At 46.6% G+C, this 17,816-nt stretch overlaps 1 protein-coding gene across 1 annotated transcript; it reads left to right on the top strand.

The window, feature by feature from the left end:
• Nucleotides 1-6,134: 6,134 nt before the first annotated feature.
• Nucleotides 6,135-8,942, top strand: LOC308263306 (carbonyl reductase [NADPH] 1; the record flags this gene model as incomplete). Its single annotated transcript, XM_080696260.1, has 3 exons — nt 6,135-6,423; nt 7,177-7,288; nt 8,510-8,942. The coding sequence occupies 3 exons, from the start codon at nt 6,135-6,137 to the stop codon at nt 8,940-8,942; spliced, it is 834 nt and encodes a 277-aa protein (XP_080552386.1).
• Between the last annotated feature and the right edge of the window lie 8,874 nt (nt 8,943-17,816).

Raw genomic sequence — 17,816 nt, 5'->3', positions numbered from 1 at the left:
AAATCTTTAATCCTAAAAACTTAGCTGGACACAAATAACCAGACAAGAACTAGACTCGGGGCGGTGCTAACACTCCACGCTGGAAGGTTCCCTGTGGGAGCCATCAAAAGGTGGCGACTGGACCGCGGCTCCACGCTCCCGGTGCTCTATGCCCGGTGCCCGCTCCAGACTCGCCGAGCTTCCCGCCAGCGCCGGAGACGGCCAGCAGGGCAGGTGACGCCCGGCGGGTCCCCGCTGCGCCCCGCGGACGCCACCTGCTGTCCCCGCCCGGCTCCCTCCGCCCCCGAGGCTCCGGCCGGGGCGTCTGAGCCCGGCCTGCGGCTCCGGCGCATCAACCAGCGCCTGGGCAACATTCGCTAACTGGATGCCTCCCAATCCACGAGAGGTCACGGTGGTGCCCAAGGTACCGCCAAGCCTGGTGGGGGTCGGCCATCGAGCCCACTTCTTTTCTTTTTTTATTTTTGTTTGTTTGTTTTGCGGGTCTGGGGATAGAACCCAGGGGCATCCGGCCTCCAAGCTACACCCTCTGCCCTATTTTTTGTTCTTTATTTCGAAACAGGGTCTCTAAGTTGCGGAGGCCCTCGCTAAGTAGCGGAGACTGTCCCCGAACCATGACCCTCCAGTCTCTGCTCCCCGAATGCTGGGATTACAAGCATGCGCCACCACGCCAGGCTGAGCCCGCTTTTTACACAGAACTCAGAACTCCAGAGCCCTCCAACACGCCTCCTCCCGTTACCCGGGCAACGGAAGGCCCCGACCCGGAAGTCCTTCGGCGCACCTGGACGTGGCCACGGCCGCCAAGATGGCGGCGGCAGCGGGCCGGACGGACGGATGGGGACTCAACACATGCCACAGGAACGCAGGTTTCCGACGCGGGGCGCAGCCGCAGAGAGAGCGAGAACAGGGCGGCTGGTCGAGGACACAGCAGCCTGGAGTCCTGGACAACCCGTGACCTCGGTCACCCGGCAGACCCCGCCCCTTCCTTCCGGGACCGCCTACGTCCCCAAACCCGGACGCATGCGCAGTTTCCTCAGAATCTTTCCACCAGGCGCATGCGCAGTTTTCTTGAACTAATTCCGCCAAGCGCATGCGCCGTTTGCCGTTTCCCTGCATTTATCGCGCCTGCGCCGTTTCCTCGCCCGTACCTGCCAGGCGCATGCGCAGTTTTCATGAACGCGTCCTGCTCTCATCTCCGTTAGGGATGAAATATATCCAACAGATATATCCATCCTTAACCTCAACTTTGAGCCGGAGTAAAAAAAAGCCCAGTGTCCCGCGGGCAGACAGTTTGTGTTTTTATGAATCCACCTGTGATGAGTCTACCTGCGGATCTTCCCCAGGCATGTGCTCTGACAAAACACCGCGGGCTCTGCCAGCCACACCTGCCCAACCCAGGGGCCGGTCCCCTCCGGTCACATCTCCACCCTACCCTCCCTCCGCCTGCCTGGACCTCGTCTCCTCTCTGCCCCCCCCCCCATTCATTTCCCCTTGTCCATCAGGTTCCAGCAGGGGGAGGAGTTCAATTCTGTCCCGCCCGCCTTGGTTACAGGCTACATTTGGTGACTTGATTCAAAAAGGTTCCGTATGTGATGGGGGAGCTCGGTGGGAACTAACTTTGCGGCAGAGAAACCTGGCAAATACCACCGTGACCAGGTGGTCGAGGTTGACATCATCAGGGAAAAGTCCTGTTGAGAGCATGTTCCTGCAGTAGCCTTCGCCAAAAGCCATAACCCCTGTTCCTCCAAGAAAGAAAAATCAGACCAGCCCCAAAACATCCAAGCACCACGGTGAAACTTGTTTTACTTCCTTCTGTCATGAAGGGAAAACTCTGACAAGTGATTATACACCAGAGGAAACTAGAAACAGCTAAACTTATTATGGAGTCCTGGAGGAGATCCTGGAATAGAAAACAGTATTCGAAGAAACTAGTAAAATCCAAGGAGGCACGGGGCTTAGTTATTACAGCTGTTTCAGTGTTGGCTTCTTGTGACACATACATCATAGTAGGGGAAAGAGAAACGAAATAAATGGCCTATGGGAACTCTGTACTACACGTTAGAGTAAATCAAACTATTCTAAAGTTTAAAAAAAAAAAAAGTATGTGTGTGGCTGATCACCTGGTGTGGTGAGGCATGTTGTAAGTCCAGGTTTGAGGACAGCCTTAGCAATTTAGCAAGAGTCTCAGAAACCTAGTGAGATTCTGTTTCAAAATAAGAAATAGCCAGGCGTGGTGGTGCACGCTTATGATCCCAGCATTCGGGAGGCTGAGACAGGAGGATCATGGTTTGTGGACGGACAGCCTTAGCTACTTAGTGAGGCCCTTTGCAACTCAGTGAGGCCGTTTCAAAATAAAGAATAAAAAATGGGACTGGGGGTGTAGCTCGGAGGCAGAATGCCCCTGGGTTCCATCCCAGTACCACCAAAAAAGAAAGAGGAGGAGGAGAAGGAGGAGGCAGGGGCAGGGGATGTAACTCAGAGGTAGAATGCCCTAGGGTTCAAGCTCTGGTACCAAAAAAAGAAGAAGGAGGGGAGGAGGAGAAGCAGAAACAGAAGCAGCAGCAGCAGGGGGTGTAACTCAGAGGCAGAATGCCCTTGGATTCAAACTCGGGTACCAAAAATGAAAAAGAAATGTGTGCAATGGAATTAGGTGTTTCCAGATTTTAAACTGTTAAGTAATACACTTTTGCAGCTGCTGGCATATGCCTGTAATTCCAGTATTTAGGAGGCTGAGAGACAGGAGGATGACAGTTTTGGGGCAAGCGTCAGCAACTTAATGAGGTCCTCAGCAACTTAGTGAGAGCCTGTTTCAAAATAAAATAATAGAGCAAGCTGGGCATGATGGCACACGCTTGTAATCTCAGCATTCAGGAGACTGAGACCGGAGGATTGCGATTCACAGACAGCCTCAACTACATAGTGAGGCCCTCTGCAACTTAGTGAGACCCTGTTTCAAAATAAAGAATACAAAAAAGGGTAGGAAGTGTAGTTCAGAGGTCCAATGCCCCTGGGTTCCATCCCCAGACACGCAACATAAATAAATAAATAAATAAATAAATAAATAAATAAATAAATAAAATAGGGTTGGGGTGATGCTCAGAGGTAGAATACCTCTGGATTTAATCCCCAGTACCACCAAAAATAAATAAATAAATACTTCTCACCCACACATGGGGGGAGGAGGGAGCAGGGTGGGTTTCAGAGGGTAGAGACTACACCATATGATTTGAGCTTGTACAAATGTATCGCTGTGCTATTTGTACCAAAGCACCAATAAAAGTATTTTTTAAACTTCAATACATTAAACTTTTAAGAGTTAATTAAGCAGAGATTCATGAATGGGAACATTTCAAACCAGAGTCCTTCTGATCTCTACCCAGAAAGTACACCGGGGAAGGCTCTCCGAGGATAAACATGACAGCAAAGTAATGAAATTATTTTTGAACAAAAATTGCCTTATTTGAACTATTTCCACCAGAAGTTCAAGGAAACAGAACTAATGCCCAGTTGGTCACCTGTCAGTTTCATTTTCTTTAACAGATGTGAGTGTAAGGACAGTCCTGGCACTCTCTCCTGGGCACATGGTCTACCCTACTCCTCATTTTCTTTTCAATCTGAGTTATTTGCTTTACTTACTTACCTAGAACCCAGGGTGTCAGAGCTTCCTTAGTGCAATGCCCTTTTATACAGTCTTTTTATTTGCAGTACCTATCTTTTTGTTTTTTTTAATTGTTCCTGTGTTTGAGGTCCTCCTATCTAATTACTGAATTTTAACAGATCTAAGATTAAGTGATGTCACCAAACCTCGACCCTCTTTCTGCCTTTCCACATTACCATCCTTGAGGAGGCTGGCTCTTCAGGACACCTTTATGTCTGTTGCCTCATGGCCTCAAGATACTTGCCTCAGTCCCAGGCATCTCCTACCAAGAAAAGCAAGAGTTGGAATAAAGACTTCCCTTTTAGGATGAAAGATGGAAAGGTGACTTGCAAAGGCATTGCAAAGACCAGAATCTATGGAGAGCAGCTCTGTGCAGGGCAGGCTGCTGTAACAGTACAGGTGCCCTCTGTCCGCACTGCCCAGGACAGAGCCCACTGACGCCTGGTTTATCGAGCACTGCCTGTGTCGCTCATGTGACTAAAACCTGAATTTTTACATTGCATTAATTGTGATGTATTTAAACTTTGGTTTAAATGGCCACGCAGAGTTCATAGCTAGCCATGGGTAGGCCCGAAGTCAAACGTGATGCTGATGTCCGCTATTCCACTGTTGTAAGTAGTAAGCAGCGGGGGCAATTTGTTTCCCACCACAAATCCAATTTATGAATTTCCCAAGCACGCTTTAATTATTTTGTTTTACAGTGGAAATAGCAGGTGCACTCTGACTTGTTGAGTGTGAAAAGGGCTGAGGCAGCCCCACCACCTGTACACTGCAGTCTTCGGATCCAGGTTCATGATGGTCTTCATTGTGCCCAGAGAGGTGACTCTGATGGTATAGTTACGGTTTCCCACCATTCCTGGGAAATTTGGCAAGGAGAAGCCAGGAGCTTTGCTTTCAGATACTTAGGGGTCAAATCAACAGGAATTTGATGCCCGGCCATTGGCTTCCAACTCCTCCTACAACTAATCCCAAAGACTTTAATTGCAGTGATATTTTTTTAAATACCAGAAAAAAATAATCTTTACAAAGGTCCCATTTCTTCAAGGACAAATGTGATAGCTGTGGAACTATGAATTAAACGTAGAGAACCGGGGCTGCAGGAAGTACCTATATAGTCGCACAGGAAATCCCAGCGGCTTCTGCTGCTCCATGGGAAGCAGCCAGCACCCCAGCCTTGGACTGACCCCTTGGCAAGGTTCTGACTGCTACTCCACCCCCAAGAAAATCCTCCAGGAGAAAGTTTAAGCCCTGAGCCTGGTTCCTAGGGAAGTCCATAATCTGACCTGCCTACCGCACTGTGCATTTTAAAACCCAACAACAGCCTCCATCCTCAGTGTATAACAAAATATTCTATTTCTTTCACAGTAAACTGCTCTCACACCCCCAAGTCATGTGATAACAGGTAAACCACACGTTAAACACACACCACTAAAGACAAGCTTTCTTTGCAAAGACTGAAATGTGTGAATGAATGATGGAAAAAAAAAAGAATGGAATGGTGTCATGTAGAGTAAAACGGATGGGACCGGAGAGCGCTGTGTTGAGTAAAACAAGCCAGGCTCAGAAAGTCAAGCTCTTATGCTTCAGATGTGGAACCTGGACATAAAAAAGAACGCGAGGAGCCCATCGTGGGGGCACACGCTTGTAATCCCAGCACTCGGGAGGCTGAGACAGGAGGATCGCGGTTCGCGGACAGCCTCAGCTACCTAGTGAGGCCCTCTGTAACTCAGTGAGACTCTGTTTCAAAATAAAGAATAAAAAAATAGGGCTGGAGTTGTAGCTCAGAGGTAAAATGTCCCTGGGTTCCATCCCCAGTACCAAAAAAGAAAAGGGAAAAAAAGAGAAAAGAGAGACTAGTAGAAAGGAAGTTACCTATTCCATTGTTGTAAGTAGTAGGCAGTGAAGGCAATGACCAGGGAAGGAAGCAGGAGAGGGAACGGAGGTGTACTGGAAAATGAAATTGACCAAATTATGTACTCAGAGTTCATGTAACAACGAACAAGGAGTGCTGGTGCACGCCTGTAATCCCAATATTTAAGAAACATGAGACCAGAGGATCGCAGATTCGCAGCTGGACTCAATAATATAGCGAGACTTTGTTTCAAAATAAAACAGGGCTGGGGATGTAGCTCAGCAGCAGATCCCCCATACTACAAAAAACAAAAAAACAAAAAACAAAAAACAAAAAAAACAGGGTATCAAGCAATTATGAGTAATCATAATGCACCAGTAAATAATGAATAAAAAATAAATATAAAAATTAAACGTGTGGCCGAGAGCTGGCACAGAACTCAGACAGTTCAATCTCAATGCTGCAGCCCTTAGGTCTCTCAAACCCCAAAGTTCATCCCCAGGCCGGCTCCAGAGCAGGTGGGAAGGGGCAGGGGCGGGGCTTGTGCCTGCGCATGCTCACTTGGCAAGGCAGGAGACCCCGCCCAGCCTGTGTTTCCGGTGCGAGCTGCTTCGCTGCCCGCCGGCCATGGCGTCCTGCAGCAGAGTGGCGCTGGTCACCGGCGCCAACAAGGGCATCGGCTTGGCCATCGCGCGCGCCCTGTGCCTGCAGTTCTCCGGGGACGTGGTGCTGACCGCGCGGGACGAGGCGCGGGGCCGGGCGGCCGTGCAGCAGCTGCAGGCCGAGGGCCTGAGCCCGCGCTTCCACCCGCTGGACATCGACGACCTGCGGAGCATCCGCGCGCTGCGCGATTTCCTGCGCCGGGAGTATGGCGGGCTGGACGTGCTGGTCAACAACGCGGGCATCGCCTTCAAGAGTAAGAGGCCGGCCCCTGAGAGGAGGGGAGGTGGCCGCCCAGAGCCAGGTCAGGGCGGACAGCGCTGGGGAGACAGCCTCTGGCCTGCAGGGTCCTGAATGGCCTCCCCGGGGAGGAGCAGCAGGGGCTGGGGGCTGCAGGAGAGCGACACCCCCGGGACTGCGAAGGTTTGGGCCAAATTCACACTGGGTTTGCCTGCCTCAGACTCATGGAGATCTTTTCCAGGTTTTCACACAAGCATTACAAAAATTGGGTGAACTTTTAGCAGGTTTTAAATTAAACATTAATTGGGCCGGGCGTGTCGGCGCACGCTTGTAATCCCCGCGCTTGGGAGGCAGAGACAGGAGGATCGCGCAGGTTCGAAGCCAGCCGCGCATGCTGGCTTAGGAGACCCTGTTTCCAAAGAAAAAAAAACGTAAAAATAGGTCTGGGAGTGTAGCCCGGAGGTAGAAGGGCTTCCAGGAACCCCAGTACTACCAAAATAATAATAATAATAATAATAATAATAATAATAATAATAATAAATTAAACATTAATTGCAGATTTTTTTTTAAGTGCTACATCAAGATCCTGCCTATGCTCAGACTCCCACAATGCTGGGACGTCACAAAAGTAGAAAACATACAAGCCAGGACACTGACCGTGGTACCCAGTGCTGTAAATAGATGCGGACGTTACTTAAAAGCCAGTTTTATATCTGAGAATGTCTATACTGTGGCTACTGCTTCACTCCTTCCCTTCTTCCCTTAAAAGATGCTGACCCCACGCCCTTTCACATTCAAGCGGAAGTAACAATGAAAACAAACTTCTTTGGTACCCTAAACGTCTGCAGGGAGCTGCTCCCGCTCATAAGACCCCAAGGTGAGTGTGGCTGGGCGCCCCGCTGCCTGGGCCTGTGTCCTCTCCTGCACCGCTGCACAGGCCTCCCTGCTGGGCCTCCACCTGCCTGGCTCAGCCCAGCTGCCTCCTCTGCCCTGGTCCAGCCCCATGTGCTCCCTGTCCTGTGGCACTTTCATTCAAGTCTTGCTTCAAAGTTCTCATGGTAGTTCTTTCTTCTGTGCCCACTCCACATTGGAAGCTCTGAGGATTCCATCCTCTGCCCCCTCTCTGCCCTCTGATTGTACTTATTCAGGCTGAAGAAACCTTCACTAATGTCAGTCAATTCAGTAGAACCATTCCCACTAACGCTGTCACCTACCTAAACACTCCTAGAGTTCCCCACACACATTCCTCTTCCTGCCTCTCCATCTCCTCCTGATACCCCCAGTCAAAAGCACATTTCCAGAGGAATTCATTCTTCTCCCCTAAATCATCCTGGCTACGCACCAGCATCCTGGGGCGTCACCATGCCCAGTGCCCTCATAACCACACCCCTCAGCCTAAGATTGTACCTGCTGCGTGCCTCCTGAGCCCTCATCCCACCTCCAACAAGCCCTCAGCTGTCACTCCACAATGGCAAAGCCACCCTCTTCCCCAGGGTTCTGCATAGGGTTGCCAGTCCCAAAAATCCATCAAGAGAAAATCCAGTTGTTTAATGGAGTACATAGAGATGTCTGTGGTCTGATCCTGCTGACCGCCAAGCTCGTTTCACCTCCCCGTCAACATGCCCCACGTTCCCCACAGCCAGCTCTCCCAGTTCTCCTGTCATTGTAAATTAACTGCTCTAATAGCCCAGGTAATGTGAGTAGTGGGCGAGCCGTCGCTCATAACACACACCAGGAGGAAAGCAGCACTGGCACAGTGGGGACGAGTGTGGCTCAGAGTTGATACTTGCATGTACAGCTTTCTCTTAACCTCTTTCCTCTTTCTGTTCTGTGTTTCCGGAAGGTTTTTCTAAGGCTTTGTTCTAGCAACTCACATGGCAGCTCTTTCCAATGTCATTGACTCCTCTGCTCAGCCAAAACTAGCAGGCAGGAAAGGAGTTACTTACATAACTATCCTGCCGTCCTTGTGTCTTTCTCTTAGAACTCATGCTGGGAGCTGTCTCTCAACTGGAATTTATTGGCTATACAATCTCAGCAAATTTGTTATTCACCATTCTCGGGTACACTCCTCTAACTAATGACTTCTGATATATTTTAGGCAGAGTGGTGAACGTGTCAAGTTCATTGAGTCAGAGGAACCTAAAACGCTGCAGCCCAGAACTGCAGCAGAAGTTTCGAAGCGAGACCATCACCGAGGAGGAGCTGGTGGGGCTCATGAACAAGTTCGTGGAGGACACCAAGAACGGGGTGCACCAGCAGGAAGGCTGGCCCAACTCTGCCTATGGCGTGACCAAGATCGGCGTCACCGTTCTGTCCAGGATCCAGGCCAGGAGCCTGAGCCAGCAGAGGGGAGGGGACAGGATCCTCCTGAACGCCTGCTGTCCCGGGTGGGTGAGGACCGACATGGCGGGGCCCTCGGCCACCAAGAGCCCAGAGGAAGGAGCAGAGACCCCTGTGTACTTGGCCCTTTTGCCCCCGGATGCTGAGGGGCCTCACGGACAGTTTGTCCAGGATAAAAAGGTGGATGAATGGTGAGCTCCGCTCACACCTCCATCCCTGGTCCCCATTTACACCTCTTCTGTTCTGACCTAGAAAACATTTACATAGTAAAAACAGTCCTTATCCCGGTAGGCAGAGAGGCACATGCCTACAATCCCAGCTACTCAGGACACTGAGACAGGAGGATCACAAGTTTAAGGTCAGCCTTGGCAAGTTAATGAGACCCAATCTTATAATTTATAAAAGAATAATAAGCCAGGATGTTGGGCCACACTGGTAATCCCAGTACTTAGAAGGCTGAGACTGAAGGACCACAGCATCACGACCAGTCTCAGCAACTTGGGCCCTCATCGACTTAATGAGACCCTGTTTCAAAATAAAAAATAAAATAGAGCTGGGGATGTGGCTCAGTGGCAGAGTGCCCCTGACTGCACATCCCATTAAGCAAAGAGAAAACAGAAATCCCTATGCAAAACAACACCTATGAAATCTCCATCATCACTCAGGACGACTGCACGACTAATGGAGCAGGCCGCTCACTCCCTTAGTGGACTACTGAGAATGACCATGTAAATTCATCCACGAATAAAGTCTCCTAGAAATGTCCATTTTGTAGATCATTTTCATGCTCCGTCTCAGAAGTATAGTGAGTCTGAAATTTCACCAGGAACACAGGACCACGCAGGAACTGCCAACGTGGAAGGAAGGACACTGAATCATCTCCTACTCTCTGTCTTGCGGACTCTGCTATTTATGACCAGAAAAGAAACACTCTAGAAACCAGGGAACAGGCTGATGTGGGCGGGACTAGTGTGTACCAGCCCCTGGAACAACATAGACACCGTGTGGCTAAGGCCGCTGGGCTGGTTTCTCTATCAACCCTGTGTCAGAGCTGAGAGAAGTGGTCCACACCTGTGAATCCAGCTTCTCGAGAGCCTAGTAAGGAGGATCCTTCTCGGGATGAACTGAATATCCAGCCCTTTTATTTGTTTATTTATTTACTTTTGTGGTACTGGGCAGTGAACCCAGGGACATTCTACACCTGAACTATATCCCCAGCACTATTTTATTTTTTATTCTGAAACAGGGTCTCACTAAGTCGCTGAGGCTGGCCTCAAACCTACAATCCTCATCTCAGCTTCCCAAGTACTGGGATTATGGGTGTGCACCATCACACCCAGCTTATTATTTATTTATGTTTGTGTTGTTTGGGATGGAACCCGGGGGCATTCTACCTCGAATACCCTCTCAGACCTATTTTATTTTTTATTCAGAAGTTTTTATTTTTTACTCAGGGTCTTGCTAAGTTGCTGAGAGCCTCACTAAATTGCCAAGGCTCTCTTAAAACCTGCGATCCTCCTGTCTCAGCCTCCCAAGTACTGAGATAACAAGTGTGCATTAGCACATGAGAGTTTGTGCCAAGTTTTAAAAGCTTTCAACAAATAGAAAAGTTCATCTATCAATGCTCTACAATTAAGAGTATTTTGTTAAGCTGGTTGTGCTGGCACACACTTGTAACCCCAGCACTTGGGAGGCTGAGACAGGAGGATTGCACAGGTTCGAAGCCAGCCTCAGCTACTTAGTGAGGCTCTCAGCAACTCAGTGAGACCCTGTTTCCAAATAAAGTTTAAATATGTCTAGGAGTGGATCCTGGAGGTAAAAATGCCCCTGGGTTCTGCCTCCAGTATCACCAAAAAAATAAATAATATTTTGTTATACTGTTTATGTATTTTGTTAAAAAAGGAATGTTGCAGGGGCATAACATGCTATCCCTACATAAATAACATCCACACCGAGTGTAGTGGTGGCCCCTGCAATCCCAGTACTTGGGAGGCTGAGACAGGAGGATTGCAGGTTTGTGGCCAGCCTCAGCTACTTAGGCCTTCTGCAGCTTGGTGAGAACTTGTTTCAAAATAAATAATAGAAAATCCGGCTGAGGGCTTAGTTTGGAGGTAGAATGTCCCTGAATACCTTTTCTAGTATCGGAAAAAAAAAGACAAAGTGCTGGGGTTGTCGCTCAGGGGTAGAGCAGGTGCCTAGTATCAGTGTGCCCCTGGCTTCCACCCCTAGTACCACAGAAACACAAAATATGTAAGCCATAATGAAAAGCAGCCAGTGGCAATGTGTAACATGTGAATGGGTGCTTTTATGAAACATTTATAACTCAGAAATAAGAATTGGAGATGGCCATGGTGGCGCATGCTCATAATCCCAGTACTTAAGAGTCTGAGACAGGAGGATCCAGATTCACAGGCGGACTTAACTACCTAGTGAGGCCCTCCGCAACTTAGACCCTGTTTCCAAATAAAGAACCAAAAATTGGGCTGAGGGTATAGCTAGAGGTAGATGTCCCTGGGTTCAATCACCAGCACCACACACACACACAAGTGTTATCTGTGGGAATCTTCAGTGTAGATACGATTTTGTTTTGCTTTATGAACTGGGGATTGAAACCAGGGGCATTCGATCTTGAACTACACTTCTATCGCATCATCAGCATCATTATTATTATTATTACTTTTTATTTTAACATAAGGTCTCAGTGAGTTGCTGAGGACCTCACTAAATTGCAGATCCTCTTTTCTCAGCTTCTCAAGTACTAGGATTGCAGGGGTCACCACCACACCAGCTGTGGATGTTATTTATGTAGGAATAACACATTATGCTATCTGCAATATTCCTTTTTTTAACAAAATATATACAAATAGTATAACAAAATATTCATTATTGCAGAGCATTGATGGATGGACTTTTCTATTTGTTGAAAGACTTCAAAACTTGGCTTGAAGCCGGGTGTGGTTGCACACGCTTTTTAATCCCAGCGTTTGGGAGGCTGAGACGAGCATCCAGGTTTGTGGCCAGCCTCAGCTACCTAAGTTTAGTGAGGCCCTTTGCATCTCAGTGAGACCTTATATCAAAATAAAGAAAAGAGAAAAAAAAAAAAACAAAACAGGGCTGGAGGTGTAGCTCAGAAATAGAATGCCCCTGGGGTTCATCTCCAGTACCGCCCGCAAAACAATCACCCCCCCAAAAAAAAGAAAACTTGGCACAAAACCAGATGTGCTGATGCACACTTGCTATCCCAGTACTTGGAAGGCTGAGACAGGAGGATTGCAGGTTTGAAGCCAGCCTCAGCAACTTAGTGAAGCTCTCAGCAACTAAGCAAGACCCTGTTTCTGGGTAAAAAAAAAAAAAAAAATCAGGGAGGATAGCCCAGAGGTAGAAGGCCCCCGGGTTCCATCCTCAGTACCACAATAATTAATTAATTAGTTTTAAAAAGCTGAGCATGATGGTACACACCCATAATCTCAGTACTTGGGAAGCTGAGACAATAATTGCAGCTTCGGCCTCGGCAACTTAGCAAGACTGGCTTTCAAAATAAAATATAAAATAGGGCAGGACATGGTGCATACTCATAATCCGTTACTTGGAGGATCACAGGTTCAAAGCCAGCCTCAGCTACTTAGGCCCTCCACAACTCAGTGAGACCCTATTTCCAAATAAAGAATTAAAAATAGGGCTGGGGATGTATCTCCGAGGTAGAATGCCCCTGGGTTCAACTCCCAGTACCACACAAAAAATAAAATCAAATAGGGCTGGGGCGTGGCTCACAGGTAGAGTCACCCTGGTTTCAAGCCTCTGTACCAAAACACCCACAAATCTTGGCAAGGGCCTGAGGTTCTATCTTGGTGAGGCCCTGGGTTCTATCCCTAGGAGCACAGACAATAAATGGATTTTTTTTGGGGGGGTGGTACTGGAGTTCCTGGAAGCCCTTCTACCTCCGGGCTACACTCCTGGACCTAATTTTTATATTTTTATTTGGAAACAGGGTCTCTTAAGCCAGCAGAGCTGGCTTCGAACCTGCGCGATCCTCCTGTCTCCGCCTCCCAAGCGCGGGGATGACAAGCGTGCCCACCGCGCCCAGCTTAAATAGATCATTTTAAATGGGGAGGACCCTAAACCTGTCACCACTGTGCATGAGCCCAGGCGGAACGGCCATATTTACAGTGTCAGTTTCCTTAACTGTCACAGGATCACATGGCCTGATGATGGAAAATGTGGAACCAGGGCCCAGCAAGTGGACATGCAAGGGGTGCGCCATCACCAGTACCCGTTCCAGGGTGACCGCCATCCCCAGTGGTAAAGAGCAGAACCTGTTCACTGCCCCACCCAGCTGGCTCCAGTGGGCTTCAGGAAGCCCCGCTCCATCCCCTCCCCCAGAAGCCTGAACATCCCCGCGACTGTGGTCAGACTTCTCTCTGCACAGGTGAGTTCCAGGCTTGGACACATGGGAAGTGATCCCCTGAATACAAGGACAGGGCCCTGACTTTGAGGTGAGGTATATTTTATAATTTTCACCCTTTAACAGGGTTTTTTTTTGTCCTCCTCATTGTTATGTTTTGGTAAACAAAAACCAGAGGACCAACAGTGTCTAGGTTAAGACTATAGTATTTCAAGTGCTAGTTTGGGAGTGGATGTTTGTATTACAACATATTCTTCCTTAATACCATAATGATAGCTTTTTTTTTTAAAGGATCAAATAAAACATGATTCCAAATTTAAGTACCTGATTTCCTGTGGGTGGAGGGAACACAAGAAATTCCATCATCTTGCCAAAGATCTATTTCTTAACCTGGAGAATAAGGTAGATGGTGTTAAAATACTGTTTTTCAGAAAAAAGTAAAATTGTGACTCATAAAAAATAAACATAAAAGTAACCTCATGAAATGCAGATAGTGTCAGACGCCTTAGGCTCAGGCAGGAGGATCATTTATTGAGCACAGGAGTTTGAAACCAGCCTGGTCAATAGAGTGAGACCCCTCTTCAAAAAATAAGAATAAAGGGGGAAAAGGTTCATGTTGAACATGAGATATGAAAGTTCACAGCCTTTGAGGGATCCAGGTAGAGGTTATAACCAGCTCAGAGGAAAAGCTGAGTGAGTTCACATTTATAGGGGATAAAGGCCACTGATGAAAATGGAAGAAAACAGGTGTTTACACAGTGAGGAGACGGCAGTGGATCTAACAGAACAGCGTTTACATGTCTACCAATTACCTACCATCTAGAAACAGATGCAGAATATCTCAGAAGGAGCAGCACCACGGCCTGAGACTATGGCTCTTCTGCCGGGGTCCAGCCCTAGCAAGAGTCGAGGTTTGTGTGTTGGTGAGAGGAGAGGAGAGGTCTCGAGAGAAGACGCTGTCACACGAGACCAGCTGCAAGCTTCTCCAACTTTATTCAGGATTTGTTACAATCTTTATACTTTCTTTTTTGGCAGAAAAGGCAAAGCCATAGCCATGCAAGCAGGAACTTCAAGGACAGGAAAAGTTTCTTACAGACTTCAGGTCAGGGTGCCAGACATTTAAATAATCATAGTGTGCTTTGTCTCACTTCACAAGGCGGACTCAGACTTAATCTTACACATTGGCCCAAACTAAGGCCAGTTTGAACTTAATCTTTGGCCCAAACTTTATGCTTGGGGAAAAAATCTTTGCTGCCTGAGTCTCTCACAAGCCGCTGCCCATCAGTTTTAGTTATAATGCTTATACATAAAATTCCAATTATACATATTGATTTAAATAATCCTAAAGTAATTTTTTGAAGAAGAAGGAAATGCTAGACATACTTCATGGGGGATTTACACCTTTGTGAGTCCCCTGACCGAACTTTCTCAAGGACTGCATGAGATGCTGTAGCATTTTCCCCTTTTTTATTTTTTAATTTGAGAATTTCCACTTCAGTTGTCAAGGCTTTTATTGTTAGGTGGCGAGGCGGATGAGGACTGAAAGACATAAGCAAAGAAGGATGATTACTGTGCAAAACATCCCCAGGGAAGCTGCATAACTCTACCAAAAATGCACATTCAAAATTGACTGGAATTTAGATACAAACTGAGAAGCCAGACCAGCAGTTGAACTAAGATCTAAATGGGCTTTACTTAGTGTTCCAATCTTTCCTTGTAACGTCTTTAAATCAGGGGCCAATTGTGTTTTATTCCATATTCCTAAGAGATGTGCTTGAGCTTGTTCCCAGGTATATTTCAAATGATTAAAGGGTAATGGAGTAACAAATCCATTTATATTGAGCATGGCATTCAACTTGCAGTCTACGTTTTATATTTTTTATTTGATTACCTAAATAAAGAACAGTTTCTTCCATCACTGACAATCTAGTTTCTAACTTTCTATCTATGATTTCTTGAGTAGCTAATGCAAAAGAAACATTATGAGACAAGGAATTAACATGATGAGCAGTTTGTATATTAGTAACTAAAGCCGTGGAAGAAAAGGCTAAGGAAGTAATTATTGAAATTAATGCTGTTATTCCCCAAACTAAAGATACAACAAAATGCTTAGGTCTCATTAATTCAATCATTCCCTTAATAACTTCTACTCCAGGATCACCATACCATGACTCTGCAACAGTTACAGGTAACATTACATATGATGGTTGATGAACAATGATTAAAACATTAAATTCATTAATCAAAGACTCATATATACAATTGGTAAGTAGACAAACCCTACATTCTATCTTATAAGACTGATTATATTTCTTAATGTATGCATTTTCTAATTTACTTAATAATAATGCGTGAGGAGCAGCAACACATGCCCGAAGGAAATATTCAACACAGGGTGCGTGAGGAGTGGTTAAAACCAAGGCACGCATTGCACCAATTAATCTAAATAAATCAGGAAAAACCCCAGCTGTATGTTGATTTGAATATGATACCCAACTGGGTGTTACCCAGCCAGGAGTAAACCATCGATGTTCCTCAGTGAATCCTTCAAAATTAATATCTGCATGTTTAGTTTTTCTAGATTTTTTCACATATGTTAGATAATTATAACGAGGTGAGGAAACAGACCAATCATAAATGACCGTGGAGGAGTTTATAGGATAATACTTTACAGCATATTGTAAGAATTGACAATCGAACCAGTGAGACATTTCTTTGGGTCTAGGGTAATTCCAATATATATCTGTATTATTTGTACATTTTTCACATGGAGGAAGCCCTCCAGGGGGACTCTTTTGATCATAGGATTGGCTTCACTTAGTCCCCCTAAAGAATTTATTTGTAATAACCATAAAGATCTTTGACTGTTTTCTGCAGGGGAGTCAGTAAACATGGATCTATAATTAACTTGTAAACACCCTTCAGGAACCTCATCTGCAATAGAAAAACAGAGTGGAGTATAATCTGAAAATGCTATATGATTAATAGATCTGGTTATTTTATGAGGTAGGAAGGAGTCTTCAACTCCCCCTAGCACACCTGTTAAATTAGTATACACTTTAATATTGTCACTAAACCAATCAGAGACTACAAACAGTGGAAGATCAGGAAAATATGCCCAATAAGCATGTTCAGCAGAAGCTACCTGGCAGGTAAGCAGAGCCGAGATTGCCAAAAACACCTTTTCAGGAGGTGGGTTTGGTGTTTTGACAGGAAGCGATCTGACAGGCTTGGGTGGTTAATTTCTTGATTTGTCCCCAAGTGGGGAAACTGGCTTCCAAGTGTTCTGTGTTAGAGGAGCTGATTGAAGAGACAAGAAGGACATGTCCGCAGTCAATTGCTCATCCGGTGTCCAGGAGATCTGTGGGTGTGGAGGAAGGTTTGGGTTCTGTCCTCTGCGGGACATGTCTGATAAGCCTGTCTGGTATCCACAAGGGGGCGTCTGAATCCAGTGGAAACACACAAGCAAATCCTCGCCTGGATGTCAGTAATATGTCTGGTCTTTTCCATTGGCTAGTGAGCAGATCTTTCTATTATACCCATTGCTTCGGTGGTGAGGCTATATCAGCATGTCTTTCCATAGCCGAAAATCCCTCTGATGATTTGTTAACATGATTAATGACAAAAAGGGCATGTGATAAAATGGCGTGGGGATAAGCATATTTAAAATCTCCCCTATTCAGGTTAGGCTGATGCCGGGGCCAGCGGTCAGCATCGGAGCCTGCCGTGAGGCAAGGCCGGTGCTGGGGCCTCCGAGGCCGGGATCGGAGCCAGCTGAGGGGTTAGGCTGCTGTCGGGGCCAGCGAGACCAGAATCGGGGCCTCCCATGAGGCAAGGCCACTGCTTGAGCCAGCGAGGTCTGGAGTCCACTGGTTAGCCAGGCCACTACTGGGGCTGTCAAGAGTGGGATCGGTACTTGAAACACAACATGCATAGAGAAATATCACAGAAAATATAAATCAGATGCTTCCTCTAATCAGCAATAACTAGGAGGAAAGGGGCAACAGGAAGAGGTCGAGCTATAGAAAGGGCCCTATAGTGAAGCAACTAAGGTGACCAATCAGAGGGTATGGAATAGGGGAGGATGGAGCCTCTTTAAAACGCAGGAGGTACATAAACAAATGTATCAAAGTTAATCACCAAACAAGCATGGGATGGAGGGAGGGGGAGGGAATGGGATGGGGGCTGGATGAGGGCTAATTGGATGATGTGTGCTTGTATATCCTCTCAAGTCTTATATTCCAATGTGATTGATATATGACTACAATGCACCAATTAAAAAATAAAAATAATAAAACGCAAAAAAAGTTATAAAAAATTTTTTAAAAATCTCCCCTATTCAATTTTTCAATTTGTGTTTTTAAGGTCTGATGAGCTCTTTCCACTATAGTTTGTCCTTGAGGATTATAGGGGATGCCTGCAGTGTTTTTGATACCTATATGTTGACAAAACTTATTCACAGCAGATGAAGTATAGACAGGAGCATTACCTGTTTTTATTTGTTTCGGCATGCCCATATATGCACATGAAGCTAGAAGATGTTGTGATACATCTTTAAAAGCTTCCCCTGTTCTAGCTGTAGGAAAATCACATGAGAAAAGGTGTCTACAGTAACATGAACAAATGACAATTTCCCAAAACTAGAAACATGTGTCACATCCATTTGC

The sequence above is a fragment of the Muscardinus avellanarius genome (assembly GCF_963383645.1).
Source record: "Muscardinus avellanarius genome assembly, chromosome: 5".
In the NCBI taxonomy this organism is placed as follows: domain Eukaryota; kingdom Metazoa; phylum Chordata; class Mammalia; order Rodentia; family Gliridae; genus Muscardinus; species Muscardinus avellanarius.
Note: the sequence above shows the minus strand (reverse complement) of the source record. Positions and strands in the feature narration are given on the sequence as shown.